This window comes from Diabrotica virgifera, chromosome 6 (assembly GCF_917563875.1).
Source record: "Diabrotica virgifera virgifera chromosome 6, PGI_DIABVI_V3a".
Lineage (NCBI taxonomy): Eukaryota > Metazoa > Arthropoda > Insecta > Coleoptera > Chrysomelidae > Diabrotica > Diabrotica virgifera.
In genome coordinates, this window is record NC_065448.1 from 235,944,419 (window position 1) to 235,966,602 (window position 22,184).

The 22,184-nt window shown below is 31.9% G+C and overlaps 1 protein-coding gene across 3 annotated transcripts in view; it reads right to left on the minus strand.

Annotated features, from left to right (window-relative positions):
* The window catches only part of LOC126887337 (uncharacterized), a 197,701-nt gene that overhangs the window by 102,515 nt on the left and 73,002 nt on the right, over window positions 1-22,184 (minus strand). For all 3 annotated transcript variants that reach the window (XM_050654786.1, XM_050654785.1, XM_050654784.1), the window contains exon 3: window positions 9,808-9,944. In XM_050654786.1, the coding sequence (XP_050510743.1) occupies window positions 9,808-9,944 (137 nt within the window). The remainder of the gene's footprint in view (window positions 1-9,807; window positions 9,945-22,184) is intronic.

Below are 22,184 nucleotides of genomic sequence, written 5' to 3' on the forward strand. Positions count from 1 at the left end.
TGATTTGATGAGTTTTAGATAGGTTACCCTGTACTTGGTTATATATTGAGTGACAGAGACGTTGGTAGCAAATTTCTTGATATACAATAGTGAGCGCATATTTTTGGCTGATATACGGATACCTTTGGGAACACTGGGATATGGGAACACTGGAGCAGGGGCAGTTTTAATTGTGGAACAGGTTAAAAATTTGGAACGGTCACACCACGAAAACGGCACATTTATTTTGTCCGACAGAACACACTTAAACTCTTCGAACAGAGATTAAACTGTTATGCAAAAATCAGACTGCTATTTATTACCAAATGGGCGTTTTAATGAGTGGAACATGTAGAATATGTCAAATGACAGAAATTATGACAGGTGATAAATAGCAGTTTGATTTTTGCATGGGAGCTTAATCTCTGTTGGGAGAGTTTAAGTCTGTTCTGTCGGACAAAATAAATGTGCCGTTTTCGTGGTGTGACCGTTCCAAATTTTTAACCTGTTCCACAATTAAAACTGCCCCTGTTCCAGTGTTCCCATATATCAAATTTTATCCGACTAGACACCCTTAAGCTATTAACAAATTTTCAGCTTGCTATTAATCAACTTTTTTTTCATACGCGGGATCCAGACCTATTAAAGTATACGAAATAAGTCGATGCTAAATCGGAAATTGAAATTTGCTAAACGCAACAGCAAGTCACTTACTGTCACTTGCTGTTGCGTTTAGTAAATTTTAATTTCCGACTTATCGTCGACTTATTTCGTATTTACATGATGACGCACGGGTAAATATTCAGGGACTCAACTGTCGTTTAGGTCATTTTGAGATAGATAAAGGTGTTAAATTTTAAGTCAGTTTTTTAATTTTCACTAAAAGCACACACGATCCTTTCGTTCTGATACACTGGACACTTTATAATCACATGTTTCACTCACAATTGAGTCCTTGTTGAAGTATATGCAAACGATGTCGCCATTATTAGTAGAAGCAAGACACGACTAATGGAAACGTTCAAGGAAATTGATCCTGAAGCACAAAAAAGAGGGCTTAAAATAAACTAAACAAAAACTAAGTAAATGACCATCAAAAGAACACTTGAGAATGAAAATAGTATAGCAATAGACAACAATACTATTGAACGTGTGGATGCCTTCAATATTTGGGCACAGATATCAATCAGAAGAATTCCGTAAGTAGCGAAATTAATGCACGTATTTCCAGTGAAAATCGTACATACTATGCTAATAAAAGATTGATGACATCGAAATTATTAGACAAAAGAACTAAAATAACTATCTACAGAACATTGATTAGCCTCGTAGTAACCTATGGTTGTGAAACCTAGGTAACGACGAAAAAAGATGAAACCCAACTCAGGACATTCGAGAGAAAGATACTGCGAAAAGTATATGGCCCGGGGCAAGAGGAATACGGCACATGGAGAATCAGGAGAAATGACGAGGTTAATGATCTGAATGAAGGGTATGATATTGTAAGATTTGTAAAAAGTCAAAGACTGTCATGGCTGGGACATGTTTACGACAAGACTATCTTACAGTGGAAGCCGGTAGGAAGGCGAAAAAGGAAGGCCCATGAAGATAATGGAGGAGACTGGCTCAAGAGAGATCTGAATGGAAGGACATAACCAGACAGGCAAAGATCCATCCAGGGTTATGATATGCCAAAAGGAAAAGAAGAAGAAGTAAAGTATGTCCTATTCGAAGTCAATTGATGATGACTTGGTCTTGTCTATTACCTACTTGGTAGGATGAGTTTGGTTCCCACTTGACTTAGGCATTATTTGAATGTGTTGGCAGTGTGATTCCAATTAGTTTACAACGGTCTGTAGGCGTGGTCTTTGATGTTTACCTTTTGATCAGTCCAAGGTATTTGAATTATGATATCAATACTTTGGTCGGTTATTGTATTGCTTGCCAGAGAGTCTACATCCAGAAAATCGAAATGATAATAGAAAAGGCTAGAGCAAATTTTAACAAAATGGGAAGAGTGCTCTGCAGAAGAGATTCGAAGTTGGAGCTAAGAGTTAGGTTGGCTAGGTGCTAGGTTTTCTCGACTTTGTTTTTTGAATAGAAGCTTGGACCTTGAATGCGGCATCACTGAAAAAACTGGAATCATTCGAGCTGTGAGTGTATAGAAGAATTCTGAAAATATCATGGACAGAACTCGTCACATACAAAGAGGTTCTGAGAAAGATAAATAAAGAAATGGAAATCTTAAATACAATCAAAACAACAAAATTGGAATATTTCTGACATATTACACGTGGAGAAAAATACAACTTGCTCCAATTGATTATGCATGGAAAAAAAGGGTGCGTTCACTACGGAGACCAAAGGATGGTATCCTAGCCTAGAGCATGGTATCGTACTCTTCATATTCGTAAATTCTCGCATTTACATAGCGATCGAAATTATATTATCGATCGCTATGTATAGCCCGATCAAAGAACAATCTGACCCCAAAAAAATAGAGGAAGGATGAAAATTTGGGAATAAAACATTTTTTGGACGGTTTTTCTGGGATAACTCAAAAAGTAAGTATTTTGGCGAAAAAAATATTCTTAGCAAAAATATAGCCCATAAAAAGTTGAAAAAATGGTGTCTACATGAGGTCTATAGACCCAGTAGAAGCAGAGTTGCAGCTAATGAAAAGTAGGTTCTTCTTCGTCAAATTCCAAATCGAATATTTCAATGTGAAATAACCCAAAAACGGAGCACTTTTAGAGGAAAATTCATTTTAACTTTTTTAAAGTGTTTAAAAAAAGGTTTCTTTTTGTTTTTTAAAAACAATTGTAATATTAAAAGTAAGTGCATTACGCTCAAAATATTGTTGATCCCTTTTATTTTTTGGTAAAAAAATCGCGAAATTCACCCCCTAATTAGCATCATATTTACATTTTAACATTACCACTTCACAAGTTATTTGTCTATGTATTACTTATATGTTCTGTAAGTTTCATCGGTTCAAACTGCTTAGTTTTGAAAAAGCTGTAGTTAAAATGGCTTGAACGAGTAACTAATCACGAGTTTAGGCAAATTTTGAAGAGCCATAGCATAACCAATTTTTGTCTAACAAGAAAACCAAAATCAAAAATATTCAGAAAAGCAAAACGTACATTGTATTACTCTTTGAGATTTTTGGTATTCCTAATTGTTTTTAAGTTAATTCCATAAACAATTACGATTTTTTTCACAATTAAAAAAATGTTTTATTTTAAACCCAATTTTTTTCAAAACTGAGCACTTTGAACCAATGAAACTCATAGATAATATAAACAATTCATAAGTAAAGTAACTTGTAAAGCGGTAACGATTAATTTTATTTGAGAAGCTAATTAAAGGGTAATTTTCGCCATTTTTTTACCAAAAAATAAAAGGGACCAACAATATTTTGAGCATAACTCACTTACTTTTAATGTTAGAAGATTTTTTAAAAAACAAAAATAAACCTTCTTTAAATACTTTAAAAAACTTGTCATGAATTTTTCCCGAAAAGTGCTCTGTTTTTTGGTTATTTCACATTGAAATATTCGATTTGGAATTTGACGAAGAAGAACCTACATTTCATTAGCTGCAACTCTGCTTCTACTGGGTCTGCAGACCTCACGCGTACACCCTTTTTTTTTTCAATTTTTTATAAGCTATATTTTTACCAACAATATTTTTTTCGCTAAAATACTTACTTTTTGAGTTATCCCCGAAAAACCGTCCAAAACATTTTTTTTTTGGTTAAAAATGAACACATTCTCTCGCAAATAACTCGAAAAGTATTGACTTAGTAAAAAAACTCTAAAGAACAAAAGTTACTTAGAATTAGTCATTTTATCCAATTCCGGACTTATTTTGAACGTATATTTCTTCACCCCCGAGAAAAAAATTTTCACCCCGTATTTTCCAATTTTTGTAAAATGGAGGGGAAATTTTCATCCTTCCTTTATTTTTTTGAGGTTTCCGTAAAATTTTGCGTTCCCTGATCGGGCTAGTAAAATAAATGCATTATTTTAAATGCGAGAATTCACGAATATGAAGAGTACGATACCATGCTTTAGGCTAGGATACCATCCTTTGGTCTCCGTAGTGAACGCACCCTAAAGGAACAACTAAGTCTGATTCCCAGTAAAGTTTTCATTATCATAAGACTTATAGTCTAGTAAAATAAAATTACACTACATGTAAATCAAAATGTAAATTCGTACAGGTTGAAACAAATTTTATATCAAAGTTTAGGTGGGTACAAAAGATATTTTCAAGAAAGTATCCAAATTATACAAGGGGATCATTGTTTAAATAATTAGAAAGGGGTCATTTTTGCAAAGAAATTACTTTTTTAACTGCTGAGGTCATTAAATTACTAATGAAGGTGTATAGGACTATTTTTTACAAAGTTGAAAGGTAAAACTTTCACATAAAACTTACAAAATTAAATTTGACCTCCTATTTATTTAAATAATTATACATAAAAGTTTAAAAACAAATTTGCAAAAAACTATTTTTAGCGTTTTAAATAAGCACTATAAAATATCTTGTTTTACAGGAAAAGTTGCGCTATGTTATCAGTATTAATTAAAAAAATTGGTCAAAAAATATTTAATATTTTTTGAAATATTTAATTTGTTTATTAAATGTTACTCTATATTCAATTGTAAAAACGCGGTTGTTGCCAAAGAAATATTCACATGTATTAAATCTTATTATTTTTATTTTGATGTATATTTTCGATGGATGTATTGATAAATTCAAATTTCAATTAAACTTCTCCCTAAAATGGCATTTGCAAATTATTCAAATTTTTTTATAATTTGTTTTTTTAATAACGTCGAGGGGATTAACTATTTCGAAATGCCGTTTCGATAATTGGATTCCTGGGAATTTTTCACTAATTAACAAATTTTTTTATCTTTGTTTTTTCTCTTCTTCTTTTTTTCTTGTTACTACGGGCCCTTTTAGGGTTAAGTTTCATTAAGAATGTCGAATCTCTAAGTTGTAGATTCTAGACCTAAAAATATTAAGATTGGTCTAAAATCACTTAAATAAAATGTGGCTACTTACTGAGTTACAGGGTGTTTTATTTAAAAATTTAAAAATTATTTTTACCAAGAACCTTCAAACTATTTGACGTATCCTTATCATACTTGGCATAAAGAGTGGGTACTATACAGTCTACTAAATTGTGATAAATCAAAGTTTCTAGCTACTACCAGAGGCGTACGACAGGGGATAGTTAATGGTTGACCCTTCCCAAATTCTACGCCACTGAGGGAATTACTATTTTAATGAAATTTTTCGATTCTCCAATATTTTCTATGTAAATAATATACTCTTTACCGGTAACGATTAAGTCATTAGTTTTCGAGATATTGGACGTTAAAAATGAAACGGCATAGTTATTTTGATTCATTCATTCATTCATTTTAAACTTCCAATATCTTTCAAACTGATGACCTTATCGGTACCAATCAAGTTATTTACATACAAAGTTTTGGAGAATCGAAAAATTTCGCTAAAATAATAATTCACTCAGTGGCGTAGAATTTGGAAAGGGTCAATCATTCACTATCCCCTGTGGTACGCCTCTGGCACTAGCTAAAAACGTTTATTAATCACAATTTAGTAGGGTGTATAATAGCCACGCTTTCTGCCAAGTATGATAAGGACACGTCAAATAGTTTTAAAGTACTTGGTAAAAATAATTTTTAAATTTTTAAATAAAACACCCTGTAACTCAGTAAGTAGCCACATTTTATTTAAGAGATTTTAGTTAAATCTTAATATTTTTAGGTCTAGAATCTACAACTCAGAGATTCGACATTCTTAATAAAATTTAACCCTAAAAGGGCCCGTAGTAATAAAACTCCAAGAAAAAAAAAAGAAGAAGAAAAAACGACAAAAAATTTTGTTAAATAGTAAAAAATTCCCAGGAATCCAATTATCGAAACGGCATTTCAAAATACTTAATCCCCGCGACGTTATTAAAAAATCAAATTATAAACAAATTTGAATAATTTTCAAATGCCATTTTAGAGGGGAGTTTAATTGAAATTTGAATTTATCAATACATTTATCGAAAACATACATAACAATAAAAATAATGAGATCTTAAGCAGGTGAATATTTCTTTGGCAACAACCGCGTTTTTGCAATTGAAAATATAGTAACATTTAATAAACAAATTCAATATCTCAAAAAATATTAAATATTTTTCGACCAATTTTTTTTGCTTAATACTGGTAACATAGCGCAACTTAGTCTGTAAAATAAGATATTTTATAGTGCTTATTTAAAACGATAAAAATATTTTTTTGCAAATTTGTTTTTAAAGATTTATATACAATTATTTAAATAAATAGGGGGCCATATTTAATTTAGCAAGTCTTATGTGAAATATTTACTCTTCAACTTTGCAGAAAAAATCCCATAGACCTTCACTAATAAGTGAATTACCTCAGCAGTTAAAAAAGTATTTTTTTTTGCAAAAATTACCCCTTTTTAATTATTTAAACAATGATCCCCTTGTATGATTTGGATACTTTCTTGAAAATATCTTTTGTACCCACCTAAACTTTGATATAAAATTTGTTCTGACTTGTACGAATTTACATTTTGACTTTTTTTTTATTTTATTAGGCTATTATTATTCTAACTAAACGATCAGCATGTGTTTGATTTATTTTATTTATTAAAAGAAATACCAACTTAATTCAGTGATTAGGAAAAAGACCATAATTATTGTCTTGTTCATTAGTATTAAGTACTATAGAGGCTATGTACAGAAGTACTTCCGTACTACAATAAAGATTATTTTTGTTATTTAATTGCAAGATTCTAAGTTCTACGTTAAAGCTATTCAAATGGCTTTTATTGTATTTGCATTGCTAATTTCTCCTTTTACTTTCATAATTAGTAGATTTATTACTATTTGCTAATTGTGATATGGTTTTTTGTATTGATTAATTATTGATTACTGTACAGTAAGTTATGTAAATCTTTTTGTAGTTGTAATAATGAGTATTGTTGCCCTCTCATCACCATCACATGTCCTAAGTACTATAGTGTCCACTCTTCTCATATAAATCTCTCACTCGTTTCCAGACTGAGAGGCATAAACTTCTCTCAGTCGTTTCCACTGTAGTGATGTTGATTATAGTTACTTTCGAGTACTCGTTACAACTCGTTACTGTTGTATAAAGTAATCATTTACAGTATTCGTTACTTTGATTACTATGATTACTTTTGTTATTTTTGTATTTGAATACCGGTAATCATATCGAGAATCGTATTTCTCAGTAGGTAGGTATTTTGAATAAAGTAACCATTTACAGTATTCGTTACTTTTATTACTATGATTTCTTTTGTTTCTTTTGTTTATATTTGAGTACCGGTAATCATATCGAGAATCGTATTTCTCAGTAGGTAGGTATTTTGTATAAAGTAACCATTTACAGTATTCGTTACTTCTATTACTATGATTACTTTTGTTTCTTTTGTATTTGAGTACCGGTAATCATATCGAGAATCGTATTTCTCAGTAGGTAGGTATTTTGTATAAAGTAATCATTTACAGTATTCGTTACTTTGATTACTATGATTACTTTTGTTACTTTTGTATTTGAGTACCGGTAATAATAATAATAATAAAATGATTAAATTAAATTAAAAATATAAAATGATAAAATGAAACACGGAAAGAGTCCCACCAGAGCTCAATCCTTTTGATACCGTAGGTATCTGGGATGAGTCAATTTTCCCCTTAAGCAAGAAACCCGGCCATATCATATGTTCATATGTTTTATATTATATTATTTTATATTATTTATATATATGAAAAATGATCATATGTTTTAAAAACTATCGTAAAATAAAAGTTTTTAAAAGACATAAACTACACAATTTTAATGAATATGCGTCATGTTAAAAAAACGAATTCATGGTTAAAAGATAATGTACGTACCTGTCCATTGATCAAAATTTTCGGATATTTGTACCCATGTATTGTCCTTTTTCTTACTATCATGATAACTTGAGTCCGATGCATCATACAAAAATGGGTATTCTCTGACACTCTCAATGAAAAGTTCTTCCATATTATTTTATTTCAAAAGAAACAACGCGCCTTCAATTAAAAAATCAACAATATATCTGCTTATTACCAACAATTATGACGCACTGGCGCCGACTGGCCGTTCAGGCCGTTCGACTTCAACGGATTTTATTCTCCTCGGAGAATTTTGGCCGTTCCGTTTGCGTGCTGGCCTGTGCCGGGCCGAGCCGGCCGCTCATAATGGGTTACGTTGTATTTAAAACTATACAAATGAATTTTTACTGTCCTGTGCCGGGCCGGGCTGTGCCGTGCCGGCCGTTCATAATGGGTTTCTTGCTTTAGAGGGAGTGTGAGCCGTATGGCTAAATCTGGAAATGATTAGATTACTATGATTACTTTTGTATTTGAGTAACGAAGTAATCAGAGTAATCAAAGTAACGATTTGCCTCTGTGTATAGTAATCGTTACTTTCGGTATTCCTAAGTAACGAGGACTTTGTAACGAATAGTTACATTTTCAACATCACTATTCCACTGCTGCAAATTTTCTTCCGTGTAAATGTATGTTGTTGTAAACCTCGACTATTTAATAGTCAGTAGTCAATAGTATTAATACTATTAATAATTAATTAATTAATCAAATTGTTTGATGTGTTAATCTTTCCCGTCTCCTCGTCTACATCTTCTTTCCATCTCAGTATTAATTGGCTTTTACTCCTATTTCCCAAAGGCATTGACAGTGGGGTTCGTCTGAGAAAGTAGTTTTGATAAGTTCTGTCATGTGTCCTGTCCTTCCTAGCCTAACTATTGTTATGACCATTGTTACATCTCTGCTGAGTCTGAGATACAGGCTATTAATGAGGTCACACTTAGCGGATAGTAAATGACACAAATACTTGGTTTTGTATGCCAAAACGTAAATTTTATATTTGGAAGTCTCCCAGTTATCGAAAGATAATATCGTAAGATATCCAGTTGATTATAACAGTCAATAAACAAGTTAAAAATTATATAAAATTGGTCAAGACCTACCCATGTGTCTATATTCGATCAGACCATAGTCTACTCCATTCTACAATTAGTGTTAGGCTAAAGTGAGTCTGAATAATTCAGAAACTCCCTAAAATATCACTGGAGGTACCCCAAACTCCTGCAAACTCAGTAAGTTCTCAAGAAATTAACAGAAAGTTGCACGACATTAGACTAGAAGATACTAAAAATATAAACGATTGCCAGGAAGAAATGAAAAAACAATGATTTCAATAGCTCGAGAAAATCTTCTAAGTCAACTAACAGTTAAACATAAGTGAATGAATATCTTAAACCTAAGGGATGCGAAAAAAGAATGAAGGCTGCAAGAGTCCCGTCTATAAATTGAGAAGTTGAGGCAACAACATACTTAACAGCTTTCATTTTCATAAGAAACTGAAAGGACTAACGGGTAAAAGCAGAATTTATGGGCCTAAACCGTGCGAGACTCAGACAGTAGAACGTTAAGTGATATAAGGACCGCTGTACAGGATAGAAAAGTTATATAAAAGTATTATTTAAAAAGATCAAAGAATCCATAAAGAATTAACATCTAAAAGATCCCTTCGATTCTAAAATCTACCAAGCGAACCTAAGGAATGCTCCTGGTTCGGTTAAGATAGATACCTACAGAATTCAAAATACTTCGAAAATACCTAATATCGAAATCGAAACAGTTTATATATTGGTAAGTTTAAAAATAAGGAAATATATTAATATTATCTAACGTACCTCTTCCTCTGACGAGTCCAAGCTCTCATCTGACGCTGGTGTACTAGACGTGGTGGTGGTAGTTGTTGTAGTTTTGGCAAAAATTAGGGCTGTTGCTCTTTTTCCGTGGACATCTTGAGTGCTTAACCATAAAACACCTGAAAATTAGTATTTATTTTAAATATTCCCAAAAAAAGTCTCTATATACAGGGTGTAACAAAAATACAGGTCATTAATTTAATCACATATTCTGGGACCAAAAATAGTTCGATTGAACCTAACTTACCTTAGTACAAATATGCACATAAAAAAAGTTATAGCCCTTTGAAGTTACAAAATGAAAATCGATTTTTTCCAATATATCGAAAACTATTAGAGATCTTTTATTGAAAATAGACATGTGGCATTCTTATGGTAGTAGTATCTTAAGAAAAAATTATAGTGAAATTTGGACACCCCATAAAAATTTTATGGGGGTTTTGTTCTTTTAAACCCCCCCAAACTTTTGTGTACGTTCCAATTTAATTATTATTGTAGTACCATTAGTTAAACACAATATTTTGAAAACGTTTTTGCCTCTTAGTACTTTTTCGAAAAGTCAGTTTTTATCGAGATATTTTGAATATTTGTCAAATCCACCACATATTTGTATATGGCTAAGTACGATTATGGAGACTTGGTAATAATATGAAAATTTATTTATGATTTACATTTTTAGGTATATTTTGAACCATATTAAAAAAGAAGTAATATCTCGATAAAAAGTGCCTTCTCGAAAAAATACAAAGAGGCAAAAAAGTTTTAAAAACACTGTGTTTAACTAATGGTACCGCAGTAAAAGTTTAATTGGAACATACACAAACATTTGGGGGGTTTAAAGGAACAAAACCCCCATAAAATTTTTATGTAAACGTATTAAAAAAGAAGCTGCACCTCGATAAAAACTGCCTTATCGAAAAAATACTAAGAGGCAAAAAAGTTTTAAAAAATATTAAATTTAACTAATGGTACCACAATAATAATTTAATTGGAACGTACACAAAAGTTTGGGGGGTTTAAGGGAACAAAGCCCCCATCAAATTTTTATGGGGTGCACCAATTTCACTATAATTATTTTTTAAAATGTTCCTGCCATAAGAATGCCACATGTCCATTTTCAATAAAAAATCTCTAATAGTTTTCGATATATTCGAAAAAATCGATTTTCATTTTGTAACTTCAAAGGGCTGTAACTTTTTTTATGTGCATATTTGTACTAAGGTAAATTAGGTTCATTCGAACTATTTTTGGTCTCAGAATATGTGATTTAATTTATGACCTGTATTTTCGTTACACCCTGTATATTGAGAAAAAAATCTTATATGTATTGAATTAAGCCTAACACGAACCTCAAAACTCAAGATATATAAAATAGTGATTAGACCAGTGCACATGTAAGGGTGTGAGACGTGGACTCTGACCAAAGCAGTGGAAAGAAAACTAAGATGTTTTGAGAGAAAAATTCTAAAAAGAATATCTGAACCAAATCTACTTTAGCTATATTTGAGCTGCAGTGGTTTAAAGTAAAAGCTTCGTAACAAAATCACCTGTTAACATTTTTAAAAGTTTATTTAATTTCAGAAAATCAAGGAGTAACTTACACATTAACATTGCTTTTATGGTTGCATGTTACCTATTTGGTGTAGGTTATAGTGTTGTTAACTTGTGAATGACAAAAAGTAGACTTCGTCCACTTATGTGGACATATGTGGAATATGAATCCAATTTTTCAATTGGTTGAACATAGAATTAAAAAAAAAAACAAAAAATATAAATGAAAACTCATCAAAGTATTTTCAAATTGCGCAGATCCATTTTGATATTATAATATGTTTGTATAAGACACATTGAAAAATAGACAGTCATGTCTATACAAAAATAAGAAGAATAATGCATAATAGAGACAATAATATACAAGATATTGTCCTTTTTATGAGCATTTTTCAGTGCGTAACAAATGATAGGAAAAAGGGTAAGTCCGTGATAATACACATTTATGACATTTATTCTAACATGACATTTTAGTTAAATCTGACAGTTGTCACATTTTATTTTCAATTTGGAATAAAAACAAATCAAATGTGTTTCTTACATTTATAAAATGGTATTTTCTTCGATTTGTATAGTCTTATAAATTATACAGATTATATTTGTAATATTATTATCTAATTAAAAAAAATATTTTTTTATTATGGCGCCATCTATCGACAACTAGAATAAATGTTATAAATCTCACCGACGAAATATATTCACCGACGTGCCTTTTTTTCTGTCACATACAATTTAATGCGTTAGAAAGAAATCGAAAAACTGTGACGCACTGAAAGATGATCATGAGAAAAAGAATAGGGCTTTTCATCGATTGTCATTTGTTTCGAGCTTTTGTCATATGTTGTATAATCTGTATATATTAACATTATACACGGATTATACGAAATATGACAGAAGCTCGAAACAAATGACTGTAAATGAAAAGCCCTATAGAGTGATAATATGTGTTATATACGTAGTTAGCAATAAATTCTTCTAACGTTGTATTATGATTCTTTGCGAAAGAGTAAAATTTAATCCAACATTCCACAAAAAAAAACAAATAATTCAATGTTAGTTTTCTCATTATTATTTACATTTCATCACAAACGACGTCTTCTTCGTAATAAATGGAATTGTCCGTGTAAATAATAACTTCATCGTTAGATACTTTATTAATGGGTGAGTTGGTGCAGAACATATGGCACTATCTAGGTGAAGGCTCTCACGGTAATCAAGAAAATAATGCAACCATTTTTACTTTTTCAAATGAATACAATGAATATACAATTATGTTTGGTCGTTAGTAAAAGTGTGAAAATACGAATTGGTCATCGGCAACGTGTCGGCAATTTCAAATATTTAATTAAAAGTGAAAATAATCGCAAAATACGTGACAACTATAGTTTTGCGATTAAAATAAATAATATAATTGTATAGACCTGGATCCCGCGTAAGAAAAAAAAGTTGATTAATAGCAAGCTGAAAATTTCTTAATAGCTTAACGGTGTCTAGTCGGACAATCTTTGATGCATGGGAACACTGGAACAGGGGAAGTTTTAATTGTGGAGCATGATAAACGTGTCGTCCTGACAAGTTTATGATTGTGAAAAATAGCAAGTTGTTTTTAAGTTTATTCAATAGCCAACGTTATATAATATATGAAAAAATGTTTGTCCGACAAAAATGTTGGGCATTTTAACGAGTCCGACACGTAGAACATGTCACATCACAGGAAAAATGTTGGTGATAAATAGCAGTCTGATTTTTGCATGAGGGTTTAATGAAAGGTTAAAAAATCAATTGGAAGTTCTGTCCGACAAAATTAATGGGAAGTTTTCGTAGTCCGACATTCTAAACATGTAAGATATAGACAAAAATGTTGGTGATAAATAACAAGCTAATTTTGATTTTGTTATGTACGAATTATATTTTGTAACACAAAAAGTTATATGTCGGACAAAAAGTTTGGAAAAATCGAAGGAAATGAATAAAAAATAATTTTTTAAGAATGACTTAGTCGCATATTGATAAAGCTATTTTAGTTTTATATTATTATTTATGTTCACATACTTGCATTTACATATATGTACCTACATACATGCACACTCCAAAAACAGTGAGGTAAGTATCAATGGATGTATATATTGCAAAAAAATATTTTTTGGGTGGAATTTGTTCTAGATATTCTCAAAATGATAATAAAAAGTGTCATATAACATGTGAAAGCAATATCTTAGGGTTTTCTAATTAGGTGCAAAAGAAAGTATGGAAAATTTCCTACAAAAAATGTTATATTCATTTTTTTTTCCTAATCACATCTTAACCCTGTAAACGACGTTGAAAAATGTGAAGAGTGTAAAAATTCGATGCTTATAAGCATAGACGTAAATATGACACATGCTTAGAAGTATGGGTAGATGTATAAATAATATAATAGAAGGCTGCATTTGTCTGTGTGACACTTTGTGCTCTATACTACACAAAGTACTATTTAAAAGTATACATATATTCTTCGACGTTCTTTTTGTCTCGTGTGTTGGAAATTTATATTAACTATGGAGTGTTTTTGTATCTATTTTTGAATGTGAACAGTTTAAATTTGAAGCCACCAAACAATTCGACGGAACATTTTTGAGTAATTGTCGAACATTTTACAAAGTTCGTAAAATACTTGGTCCTTAATTCAATGAGGATCAGTTGTCAGATAATTGTGAAAATTTTTCGTGCTATAATGCTTTTTGAGTTAAAACGGGCTTGATTGAAGAATGGTACCTAAATAAATTATTTATTAAAATTGTATATCGTAATTTTTCTCAAATTTCTACAAATGAAATATATAATGTAATATGTCACATGGGTAGAAATAATTTGCTGCCAAAATAAATCGATTATTTTAAATTTGAAGTTACGATTGCAATTTATTACGAATTATTGTCAAAAGTGACAGTTTTTAAATGGTAATATATTCATAGACATAAGGGTAGACAGGGAATACAGAGCAAAAAGTCGATCGGTGGTCTATCTATCTCTTTTAACCAAGCGATCCCACGCATGTGACAGACAAAGATGGCTAGACCACTCAATCCATAGTATTGGCGTTACACCTCGATGCACAGACCGGTCCTTAATTTGCCTAATCTACTAGTTAGAATGTATTACGTATTACAGTGAGGTACCTACCTAAATGATGTTGAGATAAATCGAAAGATATCGATTGTAATTGATTGTAGGTATTTTTGATAAAGAATAATCACCCGTTATTGAAATTTCAAAAATTATTTTTTTAAATTATCCGACTACGAAATCTACCCCTTATATTTTTCCGACAACAGTCATTTTTTGTAAGGAATAATTTACTTAAATAAATTTCGTTCTTGTCGGAAAGCTATTTATCACCAGCATTTTTGTCTATATCTTACATGTTTAGAATGTCGGACTACGAAAACTTCCCATTAATTTTGTCGGACAGAACTTCCAATTGATTTTTTAACCTGTCATTAAACTCTCATGCAAAAAGCAGACTGCTATTTATCACCAACATTTTTCCTGTGATGTGACATATTCTACGTGTCGGACTCGTTAAAATGCCCAACATTTTTGTCGGACAAACATTTTTTCATATATTATGTAACGTTGGCTATTGAATAAACCTAAAATCAACTTGCTATTTTTCACAATCATAAACTTGTCAGAACGACACGTTTATCATGCTCCACAATTAAAACTTCCCTGTTCCAGTATTCCTGTGCATCAAAGTTTGTCCGACTAGACACCGTTAAGCTATTAACAAGTTTTCAGCTTGCTATTAATCAACTTTTTTTCTTACGCGGGATCCAGGTCTAGTAATTAATGACAAAAGTTCATTGTTTAAATTTAGTTTTTCATAAAAAGTGTTAATAAACACTTGAAAATATGTAAATTTGTCTTCCTGGTGGATAAAATTAATGTTTACTACATATCCCAGGAAACGAAGCATGTAAAAATATGCGAAGCTATTTTTTAACTGGAATATCTGGACGAAATCAATAGAAAAGGCGTACCATCTCGTAAGCACCGAAATTTTTACGAACTTATATCGAAATATATTTGTTTTATCGACTACAAAATGGCATTCGATAAAATAAAACATGATAAGCTCGTTATCATGTAGCAATTTAAAGATGCGACAGTTACTCACTGCCCGCAATCTTGATCTGTCCCTACGATACCTCATGATAAAGTGTTATGTATATAGGGTGAGGCAGATAACTGGCCTATTAGAAATATCTCGAGAACTAAGGGCAAAAGAATCATGAAAATTGGAATAAAGGGGTTTTGAGGGATGATCTATTAAATGAAAATATTTTCATCTCTTTGCAACTTCCGGTTATACCGGAAGTTGCTTATAACTTGGTTTTTTTAAATGGGACACCCTGTATATTTTTACATTTTTGGATTCTCCTCAATATCTTCTTTCTTAAAATATAGATTTTGTAATATTATACAGGGTATTTTAAAAGATATTTACGTTTTTTATTAATTTCGTAGCAAAATTCACACCCTGTAGAATTGTAATAGTTTGACATTAAAAACTCTGCTTACGTTCAAGTGATTTTTAATATAGTCTATTATCGTTAAGAATTATTAGTATAGCTAATTTTGAAATATTAGTATACAGGGTTGGTCGAAACTCGGAATGAATATTTTCTGAGTTTTCTTAAATAGAACACCCTGTTTTAGTATTGTAATGAAATTATATTTCATAGTACTTTTTTATTTTATAAGTATTCCCTATACCTAACTGCTTTAATTTGTGAGTTATTGGTGATTCAAGCTAAACATTAATTGCAAAAAAAATACGTAAAATTTTATTAGATTGGCCATGAAACTATTTAATCACAAACAATTTTTCAGAAATAAATACATATTAATCCAGACCGATCCTTAAAATTACCAATAATGGTTTAGCTATCAAAATAGCTACGTAGTTAAGATTGTTGGTGCGACTAACAATTAAGCACAAATTAAAGCAGTTAGGTATAGGGAATGCTTAAGAAATAAAAAAGTACCATAAAATATCATTTCATTACAATACTAAAATACAGGGTGTTCCATTTAAGAAAACTCAGAAAATACTCATTCCGAGTTTCGACCAACCCTGTATACTAAAATTAAAAATTTAGCTATACTAATGATTCTTAACAATAGTAGACTATATTAAAAATCATTTGAACGTAAGTAGGGTTTTAGTTGTCAAACTACTACAATTCTACAGGGTGTGAATATTGCTACGAAATTAATAAACAAACGTAATTATCTTTTAAAATACCCTGTATAACATTACAAATCCTCATATTTTAAGCAAGAAGATATTGAGGAGAATCCAAAAATGTAAAAATATACAGGGTGTCCCATTTAAAAAAACGAAGTTATAAGCAACTTCCGGTATAACCGGAAGTTGCAAAGAGATGAAAATATTTTCATTTAATAGATCATCCTTCAAAATCCCTGTATTCCAATTTTCATGATTCTGTTGCTTTTAGTTCTCGAGATATTTCTAATAGGCCAGTTATCTGCCTCACCCTGTATAGTGTACTATTACATGGCGTGGAAGCTTGGACGTTAACAGTTAGCTCGTTACGACGTTTAGAGAGCTTTGAGATGTGGACATTTCGTCGTATGCTAAAAATTCCATAGACCGACAACGTTAGAAATGAAGAAATTTTAAGGCGTATGAATATGAATAGAGAACGAGAACTCACAGAAATTGTCAAGAAACGTAAAATATCTTATTTTGGACACATATTTAGACACAACCGGTATAATTTTCTTCAACTTATTATAGAAGGGAAAATAGAAGGCAGACGCGGCCCGGGAAGACGACAAATGACCTGGCGGTGCAACATCAAAGAATGGAGAGGATTAGATTTCCAAAGCCTAATAAGGAAAGCTCAAAATAGAGAAGTCTTTGCAGAAGTCATCGCTAACATTCGCTAAGAAGACGGAACCTAAAGAAAAAGAAGCTCATTATCATCTTGAAAGAAGCGGGCTTATATAGAGTCTTGACAATCATATATTCATAATTATTTATATCACAACCAATGACCAGTTGACAGAGGTAATCTCCATGCCATAGATATAGGTGCGTAAAATCTCAGGAGTTCTAAGTTCGAAACAAGCCGACGTCGACGGTGAGAAGTTTTATTAAAAAAAATATAAAGGGAATCTTTATACAAACAATGGAACCGACTTTACTTATTAATGAGGCATTAACTCAACACACATATTCAAACCTGAACATTCCACACAAAATGCATTGATTGAAGCAGCCACCTTCATCTCCCAAGCAATTAACGAGCGTCAAAGATACGCAATAGGCATATTCCTAGATGTCCAGAAGGCTTTCGATCAAGTCTGGCACGCCGGGCTGATCGAAAAACTACGCCGCTCTGGACTGCCAATAACTTTCATCAAAATCATACATTCCTATCTCTCAAATCGAACAGTTCGCGTCAAAGTCGCAGAAGCATTATCCACCTCCTTCACTCCACAAGCTGGAGTGCCACAAGGCTCGGTACTAGCTCCAATACTATACACAGTCTACAACAGTGACGTTCCCAACCCAGCTAGACGATCCGAGTCAATCCTACTTTATGCAGACGATACTGCCATTCTCACCGCAGGCTCTTCAAGGGGCACTCGTGTAGAGCCATCTGTATTCGATAAAGCACAAACCTTGCTGAACAAAATGGTCAGATGGTGTAATAAGTGGAGAGTCACGCTCAACGCCACAAAACCCAGATGATCGGCTTCAGACATCCAAATAGTCGTTCCTTTGAGGAGGCTAGGATCGTTCTCCAGGGAGAGAGGCTCGAATATCGCCCGTCGGTGGTCTATTTGGGAGTTCACTTTGATGGGACTCTCCACTGGTGCACTGACGTCAAAAACACCTTAAACAGGGTAAGGAAGAGAGCTTGTCTCCTGGGAGCACTTTCGGGAAGGTTTGGAGATACGTCCAGCAAAACACTCATACTCACATATAAAACTTTTATAAGACCAATAATCGACTACAGATCGTGCCCTATACATTGCTAAAACCACGCGTCAGCAACAGAATTGCCTGTACAGAACGCAGGGTTCTGAGGAGGTGCCTGAGGAAGAGAATGTGGTATCCGTCTGTACTAGTACATCCACTCGCTAAAGTCCCCAAAATAGTCGACAGAATCCGTTCTTTCGGCAGCAAATATACAATGCGCACTATCAACGGCTCTAACATTAGAGCCAAAAATATACTCAAAATACCTTGCAATAGGCGCGGTTTTAGACTCACCGGGATTCCCAAAAATAAAGTTCCGTTCCCTCAGGCTAAACTTCTACAATTTGCTAGAAACGAACTTCCCGATGAGTTCCACGAAATACTAGAAAATACTCCCCTACTATATCGCAGATAACCAAGCTGCCTTCGCTGTTTGACGGGTTGTCTAACGCAAAGATTAGCAAAGTATAAAGCATAGCATTTCTCCTTGCTCTATCCAGTCCAGCACTTTAGCAAAAACCACCTTCTTAACCCACATTTCTCACCAACACGCTACTCTATTTGGATACAATGTTCCACACACTCCCGCAAAAAAAGGGAGTTCCAGTACCCTGAAGAGGCCAAGGCCTAAACGGGGGGAAAATGACATGTCTTCATTCATTCAACACACATACATTGAACAAAAATTATTATTTCGTTAATAACTATACTAGATGCTATTATAGGCCAGGAACCGAAGCTTTTCACCTCGCAATTTTTACAGAATGAATCGATTTGCTTGAAAATTTGAGAATAAGTAGTCGATAGTCCAAAGATCTAAATATATATGATGCCAAAAAGCGCTTTTACCATGGGGTGGTTGCCACCCCATCTCGGGGGGTGGAAATTTTTTATTATATTTTGACCGCAAAAGTTGATAAAAACATTCATTGTAAGCAAAAAATGTTCTATACATTTTTTTGATAACATTAATAGTTTTCGATTTATTTGCTATCGAAAGTGTTAGTTTGGTATAGAAAAAATCAATGTTTTTCTATATACTCATTTACGATTCACTCAATTTTTGCCGTAGAAAAAATTTTTTTAAACCAAGTTCTTGGGAATTAAATAACCTACAATTTTGTATTAAAACATTTTTTCATATCTCTGATGCTAATCTTTCTATTCTGAAGAAAATGGTATTTGTTACCAAACTACAAAAATTCGTTATTCGCTTTCAACTCCAGTTTTTTTTAAACTAATCATTCTAAGCCAGTAAAACTTCTAGGATCTATTAATAATACATAAATAAATAAGAATAAATAAGGCCAATTACTAAAAACACCGCTAACTGACATTATTATGCTTCCAATTGGATTTCTCCTTTTTTTTTAATATATTGATTTTCTAACCGTGTCTTGTTTATTCTATATCCTAGGAAGTTCGGTAAAAAATTATTTTGTAGGCTTTTACAAGATCTATTAGCCTGTTAATATTAAATCTTTTTAAAATCCTTAGTCGCAAAAAAGGTGACTTTGAAAGGGTTGTTAAGGTGGTTTTTGCATGTTATTACAAGTTTTAATTGTCAATAGCTCACTCAATTTTTGCCGTAGAAAATTTTTTTTGCAAACCAGGTTCTTGGGAATTAAATAAGCTACAATTTCATATTTAAAGACTTTTTCGTATCTCTAATGCTAATCTTGCTATTTTGAAGAAAATGCCATGTTTTTCCAAACTACAAAAATTCGATATTCGCTTTTAACAGAATTGTTTTAAAAAATAATCAATTTAAGCCGTTAAACTTCTAAAACCTATTAATATTACATAACTAAAAAAGACCAAATAAGGTTAATGACTAATTTTAATAAGGGTGATGATTAAGGGGTTGCTTGCGTTCACTTTTTCGCTGAAAAAAATAGGGACTGACATTCTTTTCATTAGGTATATAAGTTACTTAAATTTTGAGCTATAGACTTTGTTTTTCTGGAGATAGATATTTTAAAGTACTTTAAATTAGTTTAAATAAGTTGGCCTTGAAAAATGCATAGTTTTCCCGTCTTTTGACTTTGAAGCTACAATATTTAGCACTTGACGAAGAAGAGTCTACATATATAATAAACTATAGCTCGATTACTATTGGTCGTAAAGAAAATTAAAAAAAAAAACGGTTTTGTTTATTTTTTCATAAGGTACATTTTTGTTAAGTAAAGTTATTTTGATAAAACGAAAACTTTTGGAGTTATTAGCAGAAAAATTATTAAAAATATTGATTTTTTCGATATAAAACTAACACTTTCGATAGCGAATAAATCGAAAACTATCAATTTTATCAAAAAAATATATTTTTGCTTTTTTACGTTTTTACTAAAATTTCCACCCCCTAGATGGGGTGGCAACCACCCCCATGGTAAAAGCGCCTTTCGGCATGATGTAGATTTTGATCCTTGGACTATCCACTACTTATTTTTAAAGTTTCAAGCAAATCGATCCATTCTGTAAAAATTGCGAGGTTTTGTCCTATTTTAAGCTTCATTACTTGGACTATTAATTGAAATAAAAAAAGTGTATCACATAATTTAATTAAAAATTAAGATATTTAAACTACACGAAATATGCATAGCTTTGGCAACCACACAATTGAATATAACACATGCAAGTAGGATGGGAATATAATGTTCTAACGATGTACCTACATGAATGGAGTATTCTTTCAGATGTGCATCATTTTGTATGCATATATTATAACTTGTCTTTGTTACTTGCATTACTGAAATATTTTTCTCAGCTGTATGAAATATAAAAAAAATATATATAAAAAACTTAAAATTTTATTACTAACTTAAACTTTTTTCTAGCAGATGTCGCTAGGGCATCCCTGTCATTTCGTTCGGTTTAAGTCCTGGTTCAGTCAGAGAGAAGAGAATATGTATCTGCTGATGAGGAGCTAAGAAGCCCCGAAACCGGTAGAGATTCTTGCTGTACTTTCTGATTGAACTAGAAATATATTACGACTGCAGTTTCGGGTTGCAACAAAATTGAAAATGTTTATTCATCTTAAAAAAAATTAATTTACTAGAAATTCAATGCGAACAATACAATCCACGTATTTTTAGTATTGAATTTTAGTGCCAATTTTAGTACATTAAAGTCCCACCATTAAAAAATGTATTACCTCCCACATAAAACTTTTTTATTCAGTTGTTCATGTCGAGTAGGGCAACTTTTATATTTCGGAAAATTTTCGGGAGTGGGGCGTTTCGTAAATATAGATGTTTCTAAACGTTGGTGCGTACGACACTGGAGTACCCTTAAAATTTATCGGAAAATATTACCAGTAAATTGTAAGTATTTTTATCAAATAATTCTATCGACAAAACTCAAAATGCCCTTTTAAAGGTGAACAGTGCAGCTTTTATATTCAAGGTTTGTTTTAAATAAAGTCAGTGCCTATAGTTTTTAACAGACCTGTAGGTTGAGACTACATAAGTTAAAAATGCAATTTTTTTTTTCGAAAAAAGCTTCGATATCTCCAAAAGGAAATTATACCTAAGTTTTTTCGAAAAAAAAAATGCACTTTCAGGTTATGTACACTTAAGTGTACATAAATGTCTCTATGAATGACTGCATAATTACATAATTTTGTTCATATAATAACTAACAGGTGATCATTTACTTAGCAACATTAATAATAAAGTTATTTTTAACGTGCAACGGTACAAGCCAATAAATATATAATAGACGTTACTATCATTAAAAATAAGCGCACTTAGACAACAAACTCACGACATACTTATTATACCTACACATTACAACAAAAAGTCTGTTTAGACGC